At 50.8% G+C, this 17,299-nt stretch overlaps 2 protein-coding genes across 3 annotated transcripts in view; one reads left to right on the top strand and one right to left on the bottom strand.

The window, feature by feature from the left end:
• Positions 1–714: 714 nt before the first annotated feature.
• YARS2 (tyrosyl-tRNA synthetase 2) lies at positions 715–13,605 on the top strand. The gene is made up of 5 exons (XM_062195533.1): positions 715–1,500; positions 2,457–2,624; positions 8,851–9,006; positions 9,303–9,473; positions 13,253–13,605. The coding sequence occupies exons 1-5, from the start codon at positions 719–721 to the stop codon at positions 13,410–13,412; spliced, it is 1,437 nt and encodes a 478-aa protein (XP_062051517.1). The 5' UTR covers positions 715–718; the 3' UTR covers positions 13,413–13,605.
• Positions 13,606–14,885: 1,280 nt separating this feature from the next.
• The window catches only part of DNM1L (dynamin 1 like), a 53,745-nt gene continuing 51,331 nt past the window's right edge, over positions 14,886–17,299 (bottom strand). For both annotated transcript variants that reach the window (XM_062195056.1, XM_062195057.1), the window contains 2 exons: positions 16,667–16,826; positions 14,886–16,425 (listed from right to left, as the gene is read on the bottom strand). In XM_062195056.1, the coding sequence (XP_062051040.1) occupies positions 16,369–16,425; positions 16,667–16,826 (217 nt within the window). In that variant the 3' untranslated portion in view covers positions 14,886–16,368. The remainder of the gene's footprint in view (positions 16,426–16,666; positions 16,827–17,299) is intronic.

Raw genomic sequence — 17,299 nt, 5'->3', positions numbered from 1 at the left:
GGGGTCTCCGTTGCAGCCTCTGGGCGGTCAGCGCCTCTGCCCAGCCCGCTTCCCTCACTGGGCGCAGCAGCGGTCCCAAGCCATCCGCCCGCATCTCGGGGCGCAGGCGGCTCCCCACCCGCGACAGCGTGTTGACCCCGAGGGACCAGCTTCCAGGACGGCATTCGGAGCTGGGTCCCGGCCGGCCCGCCGCCCGTGAGAACGGCGGCGGCTGTGCGGGAGCTGAGGCCGTGGGATTACCAAATTGATTCCGGGAGTAGACCGAGGGCGGTGCGTGCCTGACTAGCACCCTGCACTCGCTGTGGCTGCAGCCCGGACAAGGCCGCCACCTCCAGGAGGTAGCGACGAACACCCGGGGACCGACTCTCCATGCCCACTTCGTATCTCAAGGCAAACCCATGCCTCCACGACTCCAGGGCTCAGGTCCGAGCACGGAACCGGGCCCTAGGTTAAAACTTGGAAGTTAACATTCTTGGGGCTTGGTCTCAGGCGGTAAGTGCCGGTCTTCCTCTTCCCGACAGCCCCGCGGCGTGGGGACCGCCATCAGGCGCACAGCCACTCTGAGGAACGGCCAGGCAAAGTCAGGTGACCCGGCCCACGCCGGCTTCGTCACTAAGCAACCGCCCCGCCCGGGCATGCGCAGGAAATACCGACGCGCCCTCGGCGGCCGCAGGAGGCGCGTCGTGCCTCCCAGCATCCCCTTCGCGCCGTCGCCAAGATGGCGGCGCCCATGCTGCGGTGCTGTTCCCGGGCCCGGTGGTCTGGCGCCCCGAGCCCGTCTAGAGTCCTGCGCCCGGGGCTGCGTAGGGCGCACTCGGGCCCGCAGGGTGTCCTGGCGGCGCAGAAGGCTAGGGGTCTGTTCAAAGAGTTCTTCCCGGAGAGGGGGACGAAGACCGAGCTCCCAGAACTCTTCGACCGTGGCTCGGGCAGCTTCTCTCCCCAGACCGTCTACTGCGGTTTCGACCCCACGAGCGACTCGCTTCACGTAGGCCACCTGCTAGCGCTGCTGGGCCTGTTCCACTTCCAGCGGGCCGGCCACAACGTGATCGCGCTGGTCGGGGGCGCCACGGCGCGCCTGGGAGACCCGAGCGGCCGCACCAAGGAGCGCGAGGCGCTGGGCGCGGAGTGCGTGGGCGCCAACGCGCGCGCCCTCCGCGCGGGGCTCGAGGCCCTGGCGGCCAACCACCGGCAGCTCTTCGGCGACGGGCGCGCTTGGGGCAGCTTCACGGTGCTGGACAACTCGGCCTGGTACGGGCAGCAGCACCTGGTGGACTTCCTGGCGGCCGTGGGCGGCCACTTCCGCATGGGCACGCTGCTGAGCCGGCTGAGCGTGCAGGCGCGGCTCAAGAGCCCCGAGGGCATGAGCCTGGCCGAGTTCCTTTACCAGGTGCTGCAGGCCTACGACTTCTACTACCTGTTCCAGCGTTACGGGTGCCGGGTGCAGCTGGGCGGCTCTGACCAGCTGGGCAATATCACGTCCGGATACGAGTTCGTGCACAAGTAAGCGCCTGGAGACCCCGGAGAAAGCCGGGGGCCGGTCGTTCGCACGCTCGTAGCCTGGGGTTCGCTGTTAGCGTGGTGGGGTGCAGTGCTGCCCTCGGGCTTCTGTGGGTTTGTCCTCACTTAGGGACTGTCAGGGCGTTGGTTACACGGACCGGTCGAATTAAGGGCATTAGGCGCTGGGGGCCTCATCTAGAATTCTGCAGGAAGGGGACCCCCCCTAAAACATGGGGTGTGTCTGTTGACTTCCTCGAAGTCGCCCTGGCTCTGTTTGCCTTCAGTTGTTGACAGCCCTACTGGGTTCTGCCTAGCTCCGTATCCTCTGGGAGGCTGGTCTCACCCCTTGGTTGGCATTCTAAAGGAAAACCCAATTTTTGCGGGTCCAAATACTTGATAAGTATTTTTTTTTTTTTAAGATTTATTTATTTATTTGAAAGCCAAAGTTACAGAGAGGGAGAGATGGGTCTTCCATCTGCTGGTTTACTCCCCAGATGGCCTTAACAGCCAGGGCTGGGCGGTCTTTGACGGCTTTCACAGGTGCATTAGGGAACTGGATCAGAAATGCAGCAGCCGTTACTGGACCCGGAGCGCATGTGGGATGCGTGCCCTGTGGGCGGCTGCTTTATTGGCTGTGCCACAGCACCGGCCCCAAGTATTGTGTTTTAACGGCGTTTTCTTGAGGGCGGTGAAGCGGGGACCAGCCCACGTGTAACACAGCAAAGCATCCTTCTATAAAGCAGCTGCTTTGCTGCGTCTCCCTGGCTCCCTCTTCACCCCGTTTTCCCTCTTCCCACCCACGCTTTCACGGCCTCTGGTCCCTGCCGCGGGTGAGGCAGGATGGCAGGTGTGGAAGCTGAGTGGAGGCAGTGACAGAAGTCCAGAGTTAGGGGTCCAGCGAGTTCAGACTGCGAGCGGCCGGGGGCCTGCAGCCGATCCTGACCTCTTCCTGTGCGCAGGCTGACTGGAGAAGATGTGTTCGGAATCACTGTTCCTCTCATCACAAGCACCACGGGAGCGAAGCTGGGGAAGTCGGCCGGCAACGCCGTGTGGCTCAGCAGAGACAGGACGTCTCCGTTTGAGCTGTATCAGTTCTTCCTGAGGCAGCAGGACAGCGCCGTGGAAAGGTGAGCTCTGGCCAGCAGGGTGGGAAAGTGTCGTCAGCCCCTGGTATAATGTGAGCCCTTGCATCTGTAGGTGTCGCTTCTACTCTTTTTTTTTTTTTTTTTTTTAATATTTATTTATTTATTTATTTGAAAGAGTTACACAGAGAGAGAGGGAGGTCTTCCATCCTCTGGTTCACTCCCCAATTGGCTGCAATGGCCGGAGCTGTGCCGATCCAAAGCCAGGAGCCAGGAGCTTCCTCGGAGTCTCCCACACAGGTGCAGGGGCCCAAGGCATTGGGCCATCCTACACTGCCTTCCCAGGCCATAGCAGAGAGCTGGATCTGAAGTGGAGCAGCTGGCCTTGAACTGGTACCCATATGTTATGCCGGCACTGTAGGCAGCGGCTTTACCCTCTACACCACAGCACCGGCCCCTATACTCTTATTTTGCTTAGATTCTGTTGAAGGAGTAAAGCACATCACAGAACCTGGTAATATTAACTATGTTCCAAAGTTACCACTAGTTAGTAGGTAAAATGAAAACTACAGTGGCTGGCTAGGAAACTCAGAGCCGAGACTTCCACCTGTATCTAATAAGTACTTGAGGTGCTGTTGCTGGCCTGTTAGATTTTTTCATCCTTCCTCTTAACTACCCTTATTTGCCTTTGTCTGAAGTATGTAGCATAAAACACCTTTAAAGATCCTACCATCTCCCTGATCCCCAGCGCCACTCCCAGGATTTTTTTTTAAAGGTTTATTTATTTGAGAGGAAGAATTGCAGACACAGGGAGAAAGAGAGAGAGGTCTTCCATCCGCTGGCTCACTCTCCAAATGGCCACAGCAGCCAGAGCTGGACTGAACCGAAGCCAGGAGCCCAGAGTTGCTTCCAGGTCTCCACGTGGGTGCAGGGTCCCATCTTCCCCTGCTTTCCCAGCCATATTATCAGGGATCTGGATTGGAAGAGGAGAAGCTGGGACTCACACTGGTGCTCTGATATGGGATACTGAGCAGGGGCTTAACCCATTGTGCCACTCCTCTGGCTCCTAAAGTTCCTTTTGAAAAAGGATTTTCTCAGGGCTGGTGCTGTGGCATGGCAGGTCAGAGCCCCGGCCTGCAGTGCTGGCATCCCATGTGGGTGCTGGTTTGAGTCCCGGCTGTTCCACTTCCGATCTCACTCCCTGCTGATAGCCTGTACCCATGAGGGAGACATGGAGGAAGCTTCTGGCTTGGCTTCATATTGTCTCAGCTCTAGCCATTGAGGCTGTTTGGGGAGTGGCCCAGCAGAGGGAAGACTGTCTCTCTGTCTCTACCTCCCTCTACCTCTCTTGTTGCATTTCAAATAAATAAATCTTTAAAAATTTTTTTTTCTCATTAGCTCACACGGCCTTAAATTCTTGGAAGAATATAAGTTAATGAGAAAGCAAATATATCAGAGAAGAAAAAGTTTTTATGATTTTAAAAATTTATTTGGGGCTGGCGCTGCGGCTCAATAGGCTAATCTTCTGCCTACAGCGCCGGCACCCCGGGTTCTGGTCCCGGTCTGGCGCCAGATTCTGTCCCGGTTGCCCCTCTTCCAGGCCAGCTCTCTGCTATGGCCCAAGTGCTTGGGCCCTGCACCCGCATGGGAGACCAGGAGGAAGCACCTGGCTCCTGGCTTCAGATCAGCGCGGTGTGCCGGCCGCAGCGGCCATTGGAGGGTGAACCAGCAGCAAAATGAAGACTTTTCTCGCTGTCTCTCTCTCTCACTGTCCACTCTGCCTGTCAAAAAATAGAAATAAAAATTTATTTGGAATACAAAGTTACAGAGAGAGAATGAGGAGGGGGAGAGAGAGAGAAGAGAGATCTTCGAACTGCTGGTTCACTTCACAAATGGGTGCAGCGCCTGGGGCTAGGCCAGCCAAAGCCAGCTGCCTGGAGCTCCATCTGGGTCTCCATGTGGGTAGCGGGGTCTCAAATTCTTGGGCCATCTGCTCCTGCTTTCCCAGGCACATTAACAAGGAACTGGATTGGAAGTACAACAGTGAGGACCTGAACCAGTGCTCATATGGGAAATTGGCATTGGAGGTGGCTGCTTAACCCATTGTGCCACCATGCCAGCCTCAAGAGAAAGTTAAAGAATCATTTTGATACTTGTCTATTATCAAACTAGGAATAATTATTCTTTAAGGTATGTGACTTTGCTAAAACATTAGAAAATACTATTAAAAAAATACTTAAAGGGAGTTATACCATGCCATGTTCATAGTATATACTGGTAAGAATTCTAAATTTGATGCAGTTTTTTATACAATCCCAACCATATCTAAATAGGATTTTTGGTTGTGAAACTTCACAAGCTAATTCTTTTTTTTTAAACATTTATTTTATTTATTTGAAAGAGAGAGAGAGGTAGAGCCAGAGAGAGAGGTCTTCCATCCGCTGGTTCACTCCCCAAATGACCACAATGGCCAGAGCTGAGCTGATCCAAAGCCAGGAGCCAGGAGTATCTTCTGGGTCTCCCATGAGGGTGCAGGGACCCACGGGCTTGGGCCATCTTCCATTACTTTTCCAGGCCATAGCAGAGAGCTGGATCGGAAGTGGAGCAGCCAGGACTCGAACTGGCGCCCTTAGGAGATGCTGGCACTGCAGACTGGGGCTTTAACCCACTGCGCTTCAATGGCAGCCATTTGACAGGCTAATTTTAAGATGTACATGGAAGGATGGAGTGGAAAATGGCTTATTAGAAAGTTACAATTATTGGCCGGCGCCTTGGCGCACTAGGCTAATCCTCCGCCTTGCGGCGCCGGCACACCGGGTTCTAGTCCCGGTTGGGGCGCCGGTTCTGTCCAGTTGCCCCTCTTCCAGGCCAGCTCTCTGCTGTGGCCAGGGAGTGCAGTGGAGGATGGCCCAGGTGCTTGGGCCCTGCACCCCATGGGAGACCAGGATAGGCACCTGGCTCCTGCCATCGGATCAGCGCGGTGCGCCAGCCACAGCGCGCCAACCGTGGCGGCCATTGGAGGGTGAACCAACGGCAAAGGAAGACCTTTCTCTCTGTCTCTCTCTCTCACTGTCCACTCTGCCTGTCAAAAAAAAAAAAAAAAAAAGAAGCAGAAAATTATAATTATTGGCCAGCGCCGTGGCTCAACAGGCTAATCCTTCGCCTAGTGGCACCAGCACACCAGGTTCTAGTCCCAGTCAGGGTGCCGGATTCTGTCCCGGTTGCCCCTCTTCCAGGCCAGCTCTCTGCTGTGGCTCGGGAGTGCAGTGGAGGATGGCCCAAGTGGTTGGGTGCTGCACCCCATGGGAGACCAGGAGAAGCATCTGGCTCTTGCCTTCGGAACAGCGCGATGCGCCGGCTGCAGCGCGCCTACCGCGGCGGCCATTGGAGGGTGAACCAACGGCAAAAGGAAGACCTTTGTCTCTCTCTCTCACTGTCCACTCTGCCTGTCAAAAAGTAAAAAAAAAAATTAAGGTTTTTGTTTCGATTTATTCTTAGCATACTTGGTGACACAGTCCTCTGGTTCTGGTATATACAGATCTGATGTGTACTGTTGTAAAGATTTATTAACCTATTGATTGGTTGATTGATTTGAAAGGTAGAGTAACAGAATCTGATCTGCTGGGTTACTTCCCAAATGCCTGCGACAGCTGGACTGGGCTGGCAGAAGCCAGGATCCAGGAACTTCATCCGGGTCTTGTACTTATCTGGGTGTCAGGGACTTTAGTATTTGGACTGTCATCTGCTCATTCCGGGCACATCAGCAGGATGCTGGATTGGAAACAGAGTAGCCAGTGTGGGATGCAGTGTGGGATGCAGGCGTCCCAAGTGGCGGCCTAATCTGTGGTACAACGCCTGCCCCAGGAACTGAAACATGTTTGGAAGATTGATTTCCTGTTTGGCCCTGGTCTATAGAGATAGAGTTGGGGTAGGGATCTGGCCCAGTGAGTTAAGCCACTGCTTGGGACACCCCATTTTGGAGTTTCAGGGATCAGGTCCTGTCTCTGGTTCCAATCCAGCTGGTTAACGTGCCTTGGAGGCAGCAGATGGTGGCCCCTGGCTGTCCCGTAGTAGACCCCAGTGGTGTTGCTAGCTTCCAACTTGGCCTGGCCCAGCTGTGAGATTGTAGGTATTTGGGAAGTGAAACAGCTGATGGAATCTCTTTCGCTCACTCTGCCTTTCAAATACATAAACATTAAGAAAAAAAATGATTTGTAGTGTTGTATCTAGCAACCCTGCTAAGCCCATCTATTCTAATAGTGAGCTTTAGGTTTAATGTACAAGTTTAAGGTTAAAGAGACCAGTGAGGGCCAGTGCTGTGGAATAGTAGCTTAAGTGTTCGCCTGTGGCGCTGGCATCCCCTATGGGCGCCAGTTCAAGTCCCGGCTGCTCCTCTTCTGATTTAGCTCTCTGCTATGGCCTGGGAAAGCGGTGCAAGATGGCCCAAGTGCTTGGGCCCCTGCACCCGTGTGGGAAGTCCTGGAAGAAGTTCCTGACTTCGGATCAGTGCAGCTCCGGCCATTGGGGCCATTTGGGGAGTGAACCATCAGATGGAAGACCTTTCTCTTTGTCTTTCCCTCTGCAATCTGTGACTCTTTCTCAAGTAAATAAATCTTTAATAAAAAAGTAAATAAATAATCTGAATGTTAACCACTGTATCATGTTGACTCTTAAACCAAAATCATGTCAGATTAGAGAAAGTCTGTGGAAAATGCATCTTAGGAAAACTGTGTGGAGTTCAGAATCTCTTGCTCCTGAGTAAAGTTACTTCTTCAGAATTCCATTTTCCATGAACTTGTGGAAGCCCCTGCTCCTGGTCACTTTGTTTCTGACAAAGCAGGCACTTCAGCAGTGGGATAAGGCTGTCTTTTCGAAAGATACTGCTCAGATAATTAGATGGCTGTGGGGAAGAAAACTTAAATATACATAAAAGTCAGTTTTAGGGAGCTTCTAGACCTGCGCCTATAATAAAAGACGAGCCAGCCTCTTGGAACATAAATATAAAAGTATTTTTGTGACTTGGGAGACAGGAATGATTGATAAGCCAGACTAAGAATGAAGATCTGTTCTTGAAACATCACCATTGAGTGGGAAACGATGCTTTTTTTTTTTTTTAACATAATTTTATTTTTTTAAAGATAAATATTGTTTGAAAGAGTTACCAAGAGGGGGGAGAGGCAGAGAGAGAGATCTTCCATCTGCTGGTTCAGTCCCCATAGGCTGCAGTGGCCAGGGCTGGATCCTGCCAAAGCCAGGATCCAGGAGCTTCTCCCAGGTCTCCACGTGGGTGCAGGAAATTGGAGAGAGACTTGAACATACTTTTCAGAGATCCCCTACAGAAGGCCCAAAACATGAGAAGGTGTTGAACCTCAGTGAGAAGGAAAATGGGAGGCGTAACACAGACAGCACTGCCCACCCTGCAGCGTGGCTGACCCCGAGAGAGCTGGCATCGCCGCGTGCTGCTGAGGGCGTTCGAGGATGGCGCGAGAGAAGAGTTTGAGAAGCAGTGGGCAGGAGTGGCAGCACTCAGCAGAGCCGAGCGGGCACGTGATCTGTGACCGTGCAGCTCCTCTCTGTCCACGCGCAGTAGACGGCAGTGCATGCGTGCAGCTAGTGGCACGTATGGCGATGTCCGTGGCAGCGTGACTAGCGGTTATCCCGAACTGCAACACAGATGTGCACAGTGGGATGCATAGATAAATACACGCAGCAGCATAGATGATCTCCCACAGATTGACAGGCCGAGGCAGCCAAGCACGAACCTAGCTCCTACCGTGTCGGTTCCTGTGCGGTCTTGGGAACAGGCAAAACCGAGGAATGATTTTGTGAGGAGAATGGCGGTTATTTTGGCGGGCCGCTCCAGGTGTGACACGAGGGCTTCCCTGGGGCGGGGGCGGGTTGCCTTTAACTGCGGGGAGATTCACGGCGATGGTCCCTTAAGGCTGTGTCTGGGATTCCTGGGCCTTCGTGTGGGTGCTGTTGCACCTGAGAGAGGCTGTACGGGTGGTTCTCGCGTCACTGCTGTGGTTGTCGGGAAAGGACCGGTGCGGGGCGCCCGAACCATCCCAGGCCTTCTAGGCTGAAAGCGCAGAAACAGCTGGGCAAAGTAGTGTGACCCTCCATCACTTTGCGTGCATTTCCGCATGTCTGTGTTCTATGTTGAAGAGTTCAGAAGTTCAAGGGCAGCAGGATATTGTCGATGGCGTGGGTGAGCTGCTGGTGAACACGCGGCGTGTGATGTAAACGCAGCCCCTGGTTTCTTGTCCCAAAGGTACCTGAAGCTCTTCACTTTCCTGCCCCTTCCAGAGATCGACCACCTCATGCAGCTGCACCTCAAAGAGCCAGAAAAGCGGGTGCCCCAGAAGCGACTGGCTGCGGAAGTCACCAAGCTCGTTCATGGCCGAGAAGGCCTGGACTCCGCCAAAAGGTAGCCGCCTTCGCTGGTGCGCACACAGTTCCGGACTGCCTGGGCCTGAGGGCGTTGGCACCTGTGCTGCCCTCGGGTGACCCCGGCATTCACTGCGGACAGCAGTGGTCGGTGTTTGACTCTGGTGCGTTAAAATCGTCCGCTCCCTGGGCAGAAGGGTGGTCTTGAACTAAGTTTTTGAATTCGACAAGATGCATGTTGCGCTTGCAGCCTGGCACGGCGCACACCCTGTCATGGGGCGTCGGGATGTGTAGCTGAGTAGCACTGCGTGACGTGGCTCTTCCCGTGTTTTCCAGGTGCACCCAGGCCCTCTATCACAGCAGCATCGATGCTCTCGAGGTGCTGTCTGATCAGGAGTTAAAGGAGTTGTTCAGAGAAGCTGCGTTTTCTGAGTTAGTTCTTGACCCCGGAACCAGCGTCCTAGACACGTGCCGCAAAGCCAACGCCATTCCTGACGGCCCCCGCGGGTAAGATGGTGGGACACTCGGCATCAGTGGGGTTGCAGTTCACAGCGTGTCCCAGAGCGCATGTTTTCCTGCAGAAGTTGGGTCTGTTCCAAGAACACAGTGAGAACTGAGCGTGCGTCTGGTGACAGTCGTTTGTTTCCCTTGGCGCGTGGTGGTGCCACGCTGCCCATCATGTCCAGCCCAGCCGGTTTTCCCTGCTGCACTCAGTCTCACGTTTGCGTAGGCACCCTGGGGTCAGTTGGCTTAGGGATGTGCTTAGAATTTGAGGCCACAGACACAGGCCCACGGTCACATGACCCTTCTCATACTAGGGCTGGATGTGTGTGGGGGGGAGGGGGCACCCTGCAGCTTATGTGAACATGAAGGAAGCCTGTGAGAGAACCCTGCGAGTCTGTTGGCAACACGACAGGCCCCTTGAGAGAGGCCTTGTTCATAGTGAGTGAGTAGGTCTAGCGTGTTAGTGCACAGAGCACTCCACATGGCAGCTCGGCGTATTGCTGATGCTCACCTGTCTAAATGGGCGGGGAGATGCAGAAAGCAAAGTGTTAGCCACAGAGGCTCAGGGGGCCTCTTCTGTAGGAGTTTGAACAAATCCAAGTTTTTATCTTGAGTTTGAGTAATATTTCGCAAATGTTCTCCATCGGTAGTTTGGATTGTTTGCCTTAGGTTTGTCTCTATTGAGAAAGCAGCCGTTGTTCCCTGGCATCAAATGCTGGTGTCTTTATTACACCCTCATTTTGAGGGTGATATGATGTATTTTCCTACAGTGATCACTGGTGCTAACAATTTTCTTTTTTTCCTCTGAACATTTCCTGTGATGTGTGTGCTGATACTGGAAACTTTGCCACTATTTAAGACCCATACCTGGCTTAGCCGGGGTCTTAAGTAATACTGACTGCATCTTTTTTTTTTTTTTTGACAGATAGATGTAGACAGTGAGACAGACAGAAAGGTCTTCCTTTTTCCTTTGGTTCACCTCCCAAATTGCTGCTATGGCCAGAGCTGAGCCAATCCCAAGCCAGGAGCCAGGTGCTTCTCCTGGTCTCCCATGCGGGTGCAGGGCCCAAGCACTTGGGCCGTCCTCCACTGCACTCCCGGACCACAGCAGAGAGCTGGACTGGAAGACAAGCAACCGGGACTAGAACCCAGCGCCCTTATGGGATGCTGGTGCCGCAGGCGGAGGATTAACCAAGTGAGCCATGGCGCCGGCCCCATGACTGTATCTTTTACATTGTATAAGCAAACAGGTTAGTCTGTGCACAAAACTGGAAGCTAGCCAAGAGCCTAAAATTATGTTTCCTAAAAAAGAGATCTGTTCTAACATAGAAAATATTTTACAGTTGATTTTTATAAAACCAGGTATGTTCATTTCTTAATTTTATTTGCTAACCCATTCAGATCAGAGAAAACCAGCATTTGCCTTTTTGGAAAATAAAATTATTTATTTACTTGAAATGTGGGGTGAGAGGAGTGACAGGGCTGGGTCACACCAAAGCCAGGTGCCAGAAACCCCAACCAGGTCTCCCATGTAGGTAACAAGATCCCAAATACTTTTTTTTTTGTTGTTTTGTTTTTGTTTTTGACAGGCAGAGTAGACAGAGAGACAGAAAGGGCTTCCTTTGCCTTTGGTTCACCCTCCAATGGCCGCCGCGGCTGGCGCGCTGCAGCCGGCACACTGCGCTGATCCAAAGGCAGGAGCCAGGTGCTTCTCCTGGTCTCCCATGGGGTGCAGGACCCAAGCACTTGGGCCATCCTCCACTGCACTCCCGGGCCACAGCAGAGAGCTGGCCTGGAAGAGGGGCAACCGGGTCAGACTCCGGCGCCCCGACTGGGACTAGAACCCGGTGTGCCAGCGCCACAAGGTGGACGATTAGCCTAGTGAGCCACAGCGCCAGCAAGATCTCAAATACTTTTACCATCTTCCGCTGCCTCCCAAGAGCAGTAGCAGGAATCCTGATCAGAAGAGGAGGCAGGGTGTGGTCCCAGGCACTGATGATAGGATGCATGCCTCCCAAGCTGTGGCATAACCCACTACGCCGCAACACTTATCCCAACATTTGCTTTTAATTTAAAAAAAAAAAAAATTTGAAAATCAGAATTACACAGAGACGGATCTTTCCTCCACCAGTTTATTCCCCAGATATCAACAGCTGTTGGAGTAGGCGGACTCAAACTGGCACCCATATGGAATGCTGGTACTGCGGGTGGTGACTTAACCCACTGAGCAATGGCACCCGCCCTCAACGTTTGCCATCTTAAGGCCGTCCGAGGCTTCAGTGCTCCAGTCCTCATCTCAGAATCGTACTTTTCTAGTTCCTCCCTCTCTGCTTGGTCCGCGAGTGAAGGGAGCTGCTCTTCACTGCAGTCAGACGAGGTGGCTCTGCTTTGAGGAGTTTCCAGCCCGCACGCTCATCAGTGCTCCAAGAGCAGCTGGTAGTTGTTCATGCCGCTTACCCTGTCGGCACTGTTCTCGTCTATGAATCCTCGGTTCTCTGCTAGTTTGCAGTACCCTTTATTTAAAATTTATATCTGGCATATAGTAAGCACTGTGTTTGTAGAATGAATTGGATAGGGCCGGCACTGTGGCCCAGCAGGTTAAAGCGCTGGCCTGCAGCACCAGCATCCCATATGGGCGCCAGTTCAAGTCCCACCTGCTCCTCTTCTGATCTAGCTCTCTGCTATGGCTTAGGAAAGCAGTAGAAGATGGCCCAAGACCTTGGGCCCCTGCACCCGCGTGGGAGACCAGGAAGAAGCTGCTGGCTTCAGATTGGCACAGCTCCGGCTGTTGCGGCCATCTGGGGAGTGAGCCAGAAGATGGAAGACCTCTCTCTCTGTCTCTACCTCTCTCTATAACTCTGTCTTTCAAGTAAATAAAATAAGTCTTTTTAAAAAAATGAATTGGGGCCGGCGCCGTGGCTTAACAGGCTAATCCTCCGCCTTGCGGCGCTGGCACACCGGGTTCTAGTCCCAGTTGGGGCACTGGATTCTATCCCGGTTGCCCCTCTTCCAGGCCAGCTCTCTGCTATGGCCCGGGAAGGCAGTGGAGGATGGCCCAAGTGCTTGGGCCCTGCACCCGCATGGGAGACCAGGAGAAGCACCTGGCTCCTGGCTTCGGATCAGCACGATGAGCCGGCTGCAGCGACCATTGGAGGGTGAACCAACGGCAAAAAGGAAGACCTTTCTCTCTCTCTCTCTCTCTCACTATCCACTCTGCCTGTTTAAAAAAAAAAAAAAAATGAATTGGATAATTCTTTTGCATATGCCATCAGAAATGTTTAGTAGTTGTCTAGAATTCATTAGATCAGCCACTGCATTTCGATTTAACAGTTTGCTAGTGCTTGTAATTTGCAAGGAGTTTCAGTTTTATAAACAAGTTTCTTAAACATTTCCATGGGTAAAACTATAGTCGTGTGTTACGTTTCCTGGGTCACTTACTAAAAGCAGCATTGTTGTCTTCTGGAATTTTGTTTTCTGTCTGAGTTCTTCAAAAATGGGGGAGCTGTCCTTCCAGAACAGGACCTCCACTATTCCCATTCATTTCTGAAGCCACTACAGATGGAATCATTCTGTCAGGAGCTGTGTGGTGCTCTGGCGTTCCCACTGCTATACAGGCAGCTTGTTAGGCCGCCCTGGAGCTGCCTTCCGAGTCGTAGAGTGTGAGCCCGACAGCAAGCCTGTGCCGGGTGTTCTATCTAGTTCGAGGCGCTGGAGAAGGAAGTAACGGTGTATTTTGGAGTACAGTGATTGGCTCTCTAGTCACCGAGCGTTTCTGTTTCCAGGTATCGCATGATCACAGAAGGCGGAGTCAGTATTAATCACAGACAAGTAACAAATCCCGAAAGTGTTTTAGTTGTTGGACAACACATTCTCAAGAATGGACTTTCTTTACTTAAAATAGGAAAAAGGAATTTCTACATAATAAAATGGCTTCAGTTATAATGAAAACTCTTCCTGGTTGTTCAAACTTACCCATCCTTCATTCTCAAGCGTAAAAAATGTTGCCTCCGAAATTTATACCTTTGCCTGTGCGAGTCAGAAAAAACAGACTGGACTGTACACCAGGTCTCCGTGTAAGTAATTTTACTTTCTATGGGCTGGTTAACAAATCAGGTCTTGTTTAACGATGGGCTCTTCTCTTCCTCACCCACAACAATAAGGACTGCCAGGGACGCCCCTGATTTCCAGGGCTGATCTAATCAGTACCTGATGGAGGAACACAGTGCCTCCCCCATCCTGCCCCGGCTCTCCTGGGAATGACGGGCGGCCCTCGGTCACTCCTGGTCAGCTAGGAGGCAGCGAGCTCACTGGGGCTGATAGCAGTTCTACAACCAGCAGTGTTCTGGGGAGTCCAGGATTGGAAACGTCAATTTCTGATACTTGTGTTGTTCAGCAAGCAAGTACAGCTCTCCTAAGAAAAGCTGGACAAGGCCACAGTTGGCATTAGCAAGTCCTGTACTGGACTTGTCACAAAGTTTCTAATTACATTTTCCAGTCCTCGCCTGTGTTTCCCTGTAATGCTGTTTACACACAGCCTTGTTTGGTCAGTGGCTTCCTGAAGGCAGCAACTTGAGATCAACTGAAAAATTAAGTGACTAAAAATACAAGAGCCACACACTACATGAAGTAAGTAATGCTGTTATTAAAATGGCCAGGTAGAGGAAGCTTTCAGGTCACCATTAAAGGACCTGGAGTTCAGACCGAGTTCGGCTTGACACACTTCAGGCAGGTTCTTCTCCAGAACCATCTCCGTATCTGCAATAAGAGCACCTCCGTTTTTCTAGAGGACCGAGTAGGTGAAACACACGACGTTTAATGACGTCTGTTCTGAAAGCCTACAGGCAGCAAAGCATGGCTTTAGCGTTCACATTGTACTGGCTCCTTGCATTGCGCGGAGCAAGTCACCACTTCCATAAGCAGGAGTGCAAATGTAGTAACACTGTAGCAAATCACGGGAACCTAACAGGAAAAAGCTGGGACACTCTTGGTATAGTATTAGCAGTACAGATGGACTGCGAGTACTTTTTTTTTTTATTTTTATTTGAAAGAGATAGGGAAGGCGAGAGTGAGCTATTCTGTGGTTTGCTCCCCAAATGGCTACAGTGGCAGGGGCTGGGCCAGGCTGAAGCCAGCAGCCAGGAGCTTCTTCCTGGTCTTCAGACTGGGTGCAGGGGCCCAAGAATTTGGGTCATCTTCTGCTGCTTTCTCAGGTGCTTTAGCAGGGAACTGGATTGGAGGTGGAGCAGCTGGGACTTGAGCCGGCACCCATATGGGATGCTGGCATCGCAGGCAGAGGCTTAACCACCTACACCACAGGGCTGGTCCCTCCAAGTAAATATAAATGTTAAAAAGCTGCAGTTTAAATTTTTTTTCAAGGGAAAAGTTAGGAAGAAATCATTTAGTAGCAAACTGTAATGTCATTTCATACCAACAATTTTATTTACACAGCAAGAACATACAGGAAAATTCAGAGATTATCTCTACATTCCAGAACTTCACGCAGGAAGGTTTACTCTTTCCTTAAGTTTCTTGCCTGTTTTACTTTATACAAAGTGTGTAGTACAAGCAAGTGGATTACCACAGCATGTCTTTAAAGCTGACATTTTCAGTTTGTGATCTGTTTGATATGCTGGAGAAAGGTGCATTACAAGTGTTTTTCCCTTAGAAATTTGAAAGGCTAGAATGGAAGTCATCTGATCAGTTATCTAAAAAAGTAAATCATAGATGGCTGTAACTTCAGAACTGATGGGGGATGATGACAGATTAAGTGTCCCAACAAACACGTTTTACCATGTGTTCTCTGAGGATGGTACTGTTAACAGTTCAGAGAAGTACCATATCATATATCAGACAGATTGGGGGGTTTTTTTGTGTCTGAAATCCGATCTGTAGTACATAATTTAATGTGTTAACTGTTGGCTCAACATGGAACTGGGTATCTTAGCGATTTACTCCTATCTTAAAATGTGTCATGTGGTTCATCCCAAGAATTGCCTGGGGAATTTTCTTAAAATGTTGATGTTCTAAACCTCAGTCCTCCCTCCCCCTGAGCCTTTAGGAGAGCATGTGTGTCTGCATGTTTTTATGTTGCAAGGCTCTACTGGTATTTTCACAGGAAGTCAGAACACAGTGGTTCCTGGCGTCAGGATCTCATTTTAGATCTTAACCAATAATGTAGTTGCAAACTAAGGTGAAAGCAGGTTGGTCATCATTGGGTCAAGTACTGATCATTGTTTCTAATGCAGGGCATTGGGATTCATATTCAGATTCCAGGTTTAAGTAAAAACATTTTGATTTGTAATGCGCTAGGGCCGTGTAGACCCAGGAATAGAAGGGCTCCGTGACTACACAGGCTGCACGCCGCTTCCTCCCTGACGTGTCGAGGGCTACAGAGACGCTCCGATGGAACTGTAGAGGGGAGAACGGGTGGAATGCAGTGGTCTAGGTGAGGGGCTTGACTTGCCAACCCACATCCGAGAGCCAGGTCGTTCGCAGTGCATGCAGTACGGTCCTATGAGGGGTGGTCTCGGTGCCTTTCCTCTGGAGAGTCGGCGGCACAGCTTTACGTCTACACACACAGGCTACACAGGTCATCTCACCACAGGCAAACTGTACAGCTAGACACGACAGTTCCTTCTAAGTTCAAAGAAAAACTGCAGTAAGACGACTTGATGTATTTTGTATATACTGGAAAACTTTAGAAACAGCCATTTATTATGTGGATTAAATGTGTGATTTGTTCTGCAGTACACAGTATACGCTTCAGTTAATAGCCAGTCTTTACAATGAGCAGATTCGTACCACTGTAATACACAGGAGGAGTCCATAAATAAAATTCTACTCCAGCAGGCAGTAACCAGCAAGTTTCCTATCAGCAGTCTCTGTTGTATAGTCCTCTTCACCAAAGGTGAGTCTCTCGGATTTCAGCAATAATCTGACTGGCTCCTTGTAATGCCTGCATTTAAAAAAAAAAAAAGGCTTGATATGTTTCAATTGTTTTCATAATTTAATAAGCATATGGGGTAATTTCTCTAATTTATATGTGGTAGATTTATACTAACCAGGATCATATCTGGGATTTTTGATTCCAATGCCAATTTAAAAAACTATAAAGTTTATACATATACATGCAAGGTTCCGAATGCATCTTAAACTGTATATACAGTATTACAATCCCAAGCCGTTCACACTGGTACCTTCAGCATATCAGCTGCTTCTTTCCTGCGCTGTGCCATGTCCTCAGATTCAGTCAGCAGATCATCCAATAAGGAGGATTTGTACAGTTGTCCTACTAACTCACTCTGAAGGGTGTCTTTCACATGATTAACCAAAAAGTGCATTACCGCCTTTGGCACGCTGCAAAACAAAACCAAATTAGGAAGTTTTATCCCAAATGCTACATTTAAAAATGAAAGTAAGTAAGAATATTGTTGTACTTTAAGTATTTCCTTAAAGGCATAATTTTGCCCTTTGGATTTTTGCTTAATTAAAATCAAATAATACAAAAAGCCACAATTAGTGATAACTTACCTTCTTTAATCTCATCCATTATTATCCTTTATCAACCCTCTGCTGTGAACACTCACAGTAGCCAAAAATTGGGAATAAAATAAAAACTGATGAATGGATAAACCAAATACGGTAAACTCATTATGTCGTAATACTCAGCCCTGAAAAGGGATGAAATCCTGGGTGCAGGCCACAGTGAGTGAAAGAAGCTGTCACACAAAGGGCTAGGAGGAGCCTCACGCCCCGCGGGGGAAACGTCCAGAACAGGCTGAGCCTGGAGGGAAGGCCCGGAGCTCGGGAAAGCAGCGAGAGCAGGGTTC

This window comes from Lepus europaeus, chromosome 6 (assembly GCF_033115175.1).
Source record: "Lepus europaeus isolate LE1 chromosome 6, mLepTim1.pri, whole genome shotgun sequence".
In the NCBI taxonomy this organism is placed as follows: Eukaryota; Metazoa; Chordata; class Mammalia; order Lagomorpha; family Leporidae; genus Lepus; species Lepus europaeus.
This window is presented reverse-complemented; position numbering and strand designations above follow the sequence as displayed.

Excerpts from the sequence above, each read along its gene's own strand:
- YARS2 (XM_062195533.1), top strand. The coding sequence starts at position 719 with ATGGCGGCGCCCATGCTGCGGTGCTGTTCCCGGGCCCGGTGGTCTGGC. Across the intron at positions 1,501-2,456 it reads GGATACGAGTTCGTGCACAA|GCTGACTGGAGAAGATGTGT; the intron begins GTAAGCGCCTGG and ends TCCTGTGCGCAG. Across the intron at positions 9,007-9,302 it reads GGCCTGGACTCCGCCAAAAG|GTGCACCCAGGCCCTCTATC; the intron begins GTAGCCGCCTTC and ends CGTGTTTTCCAG.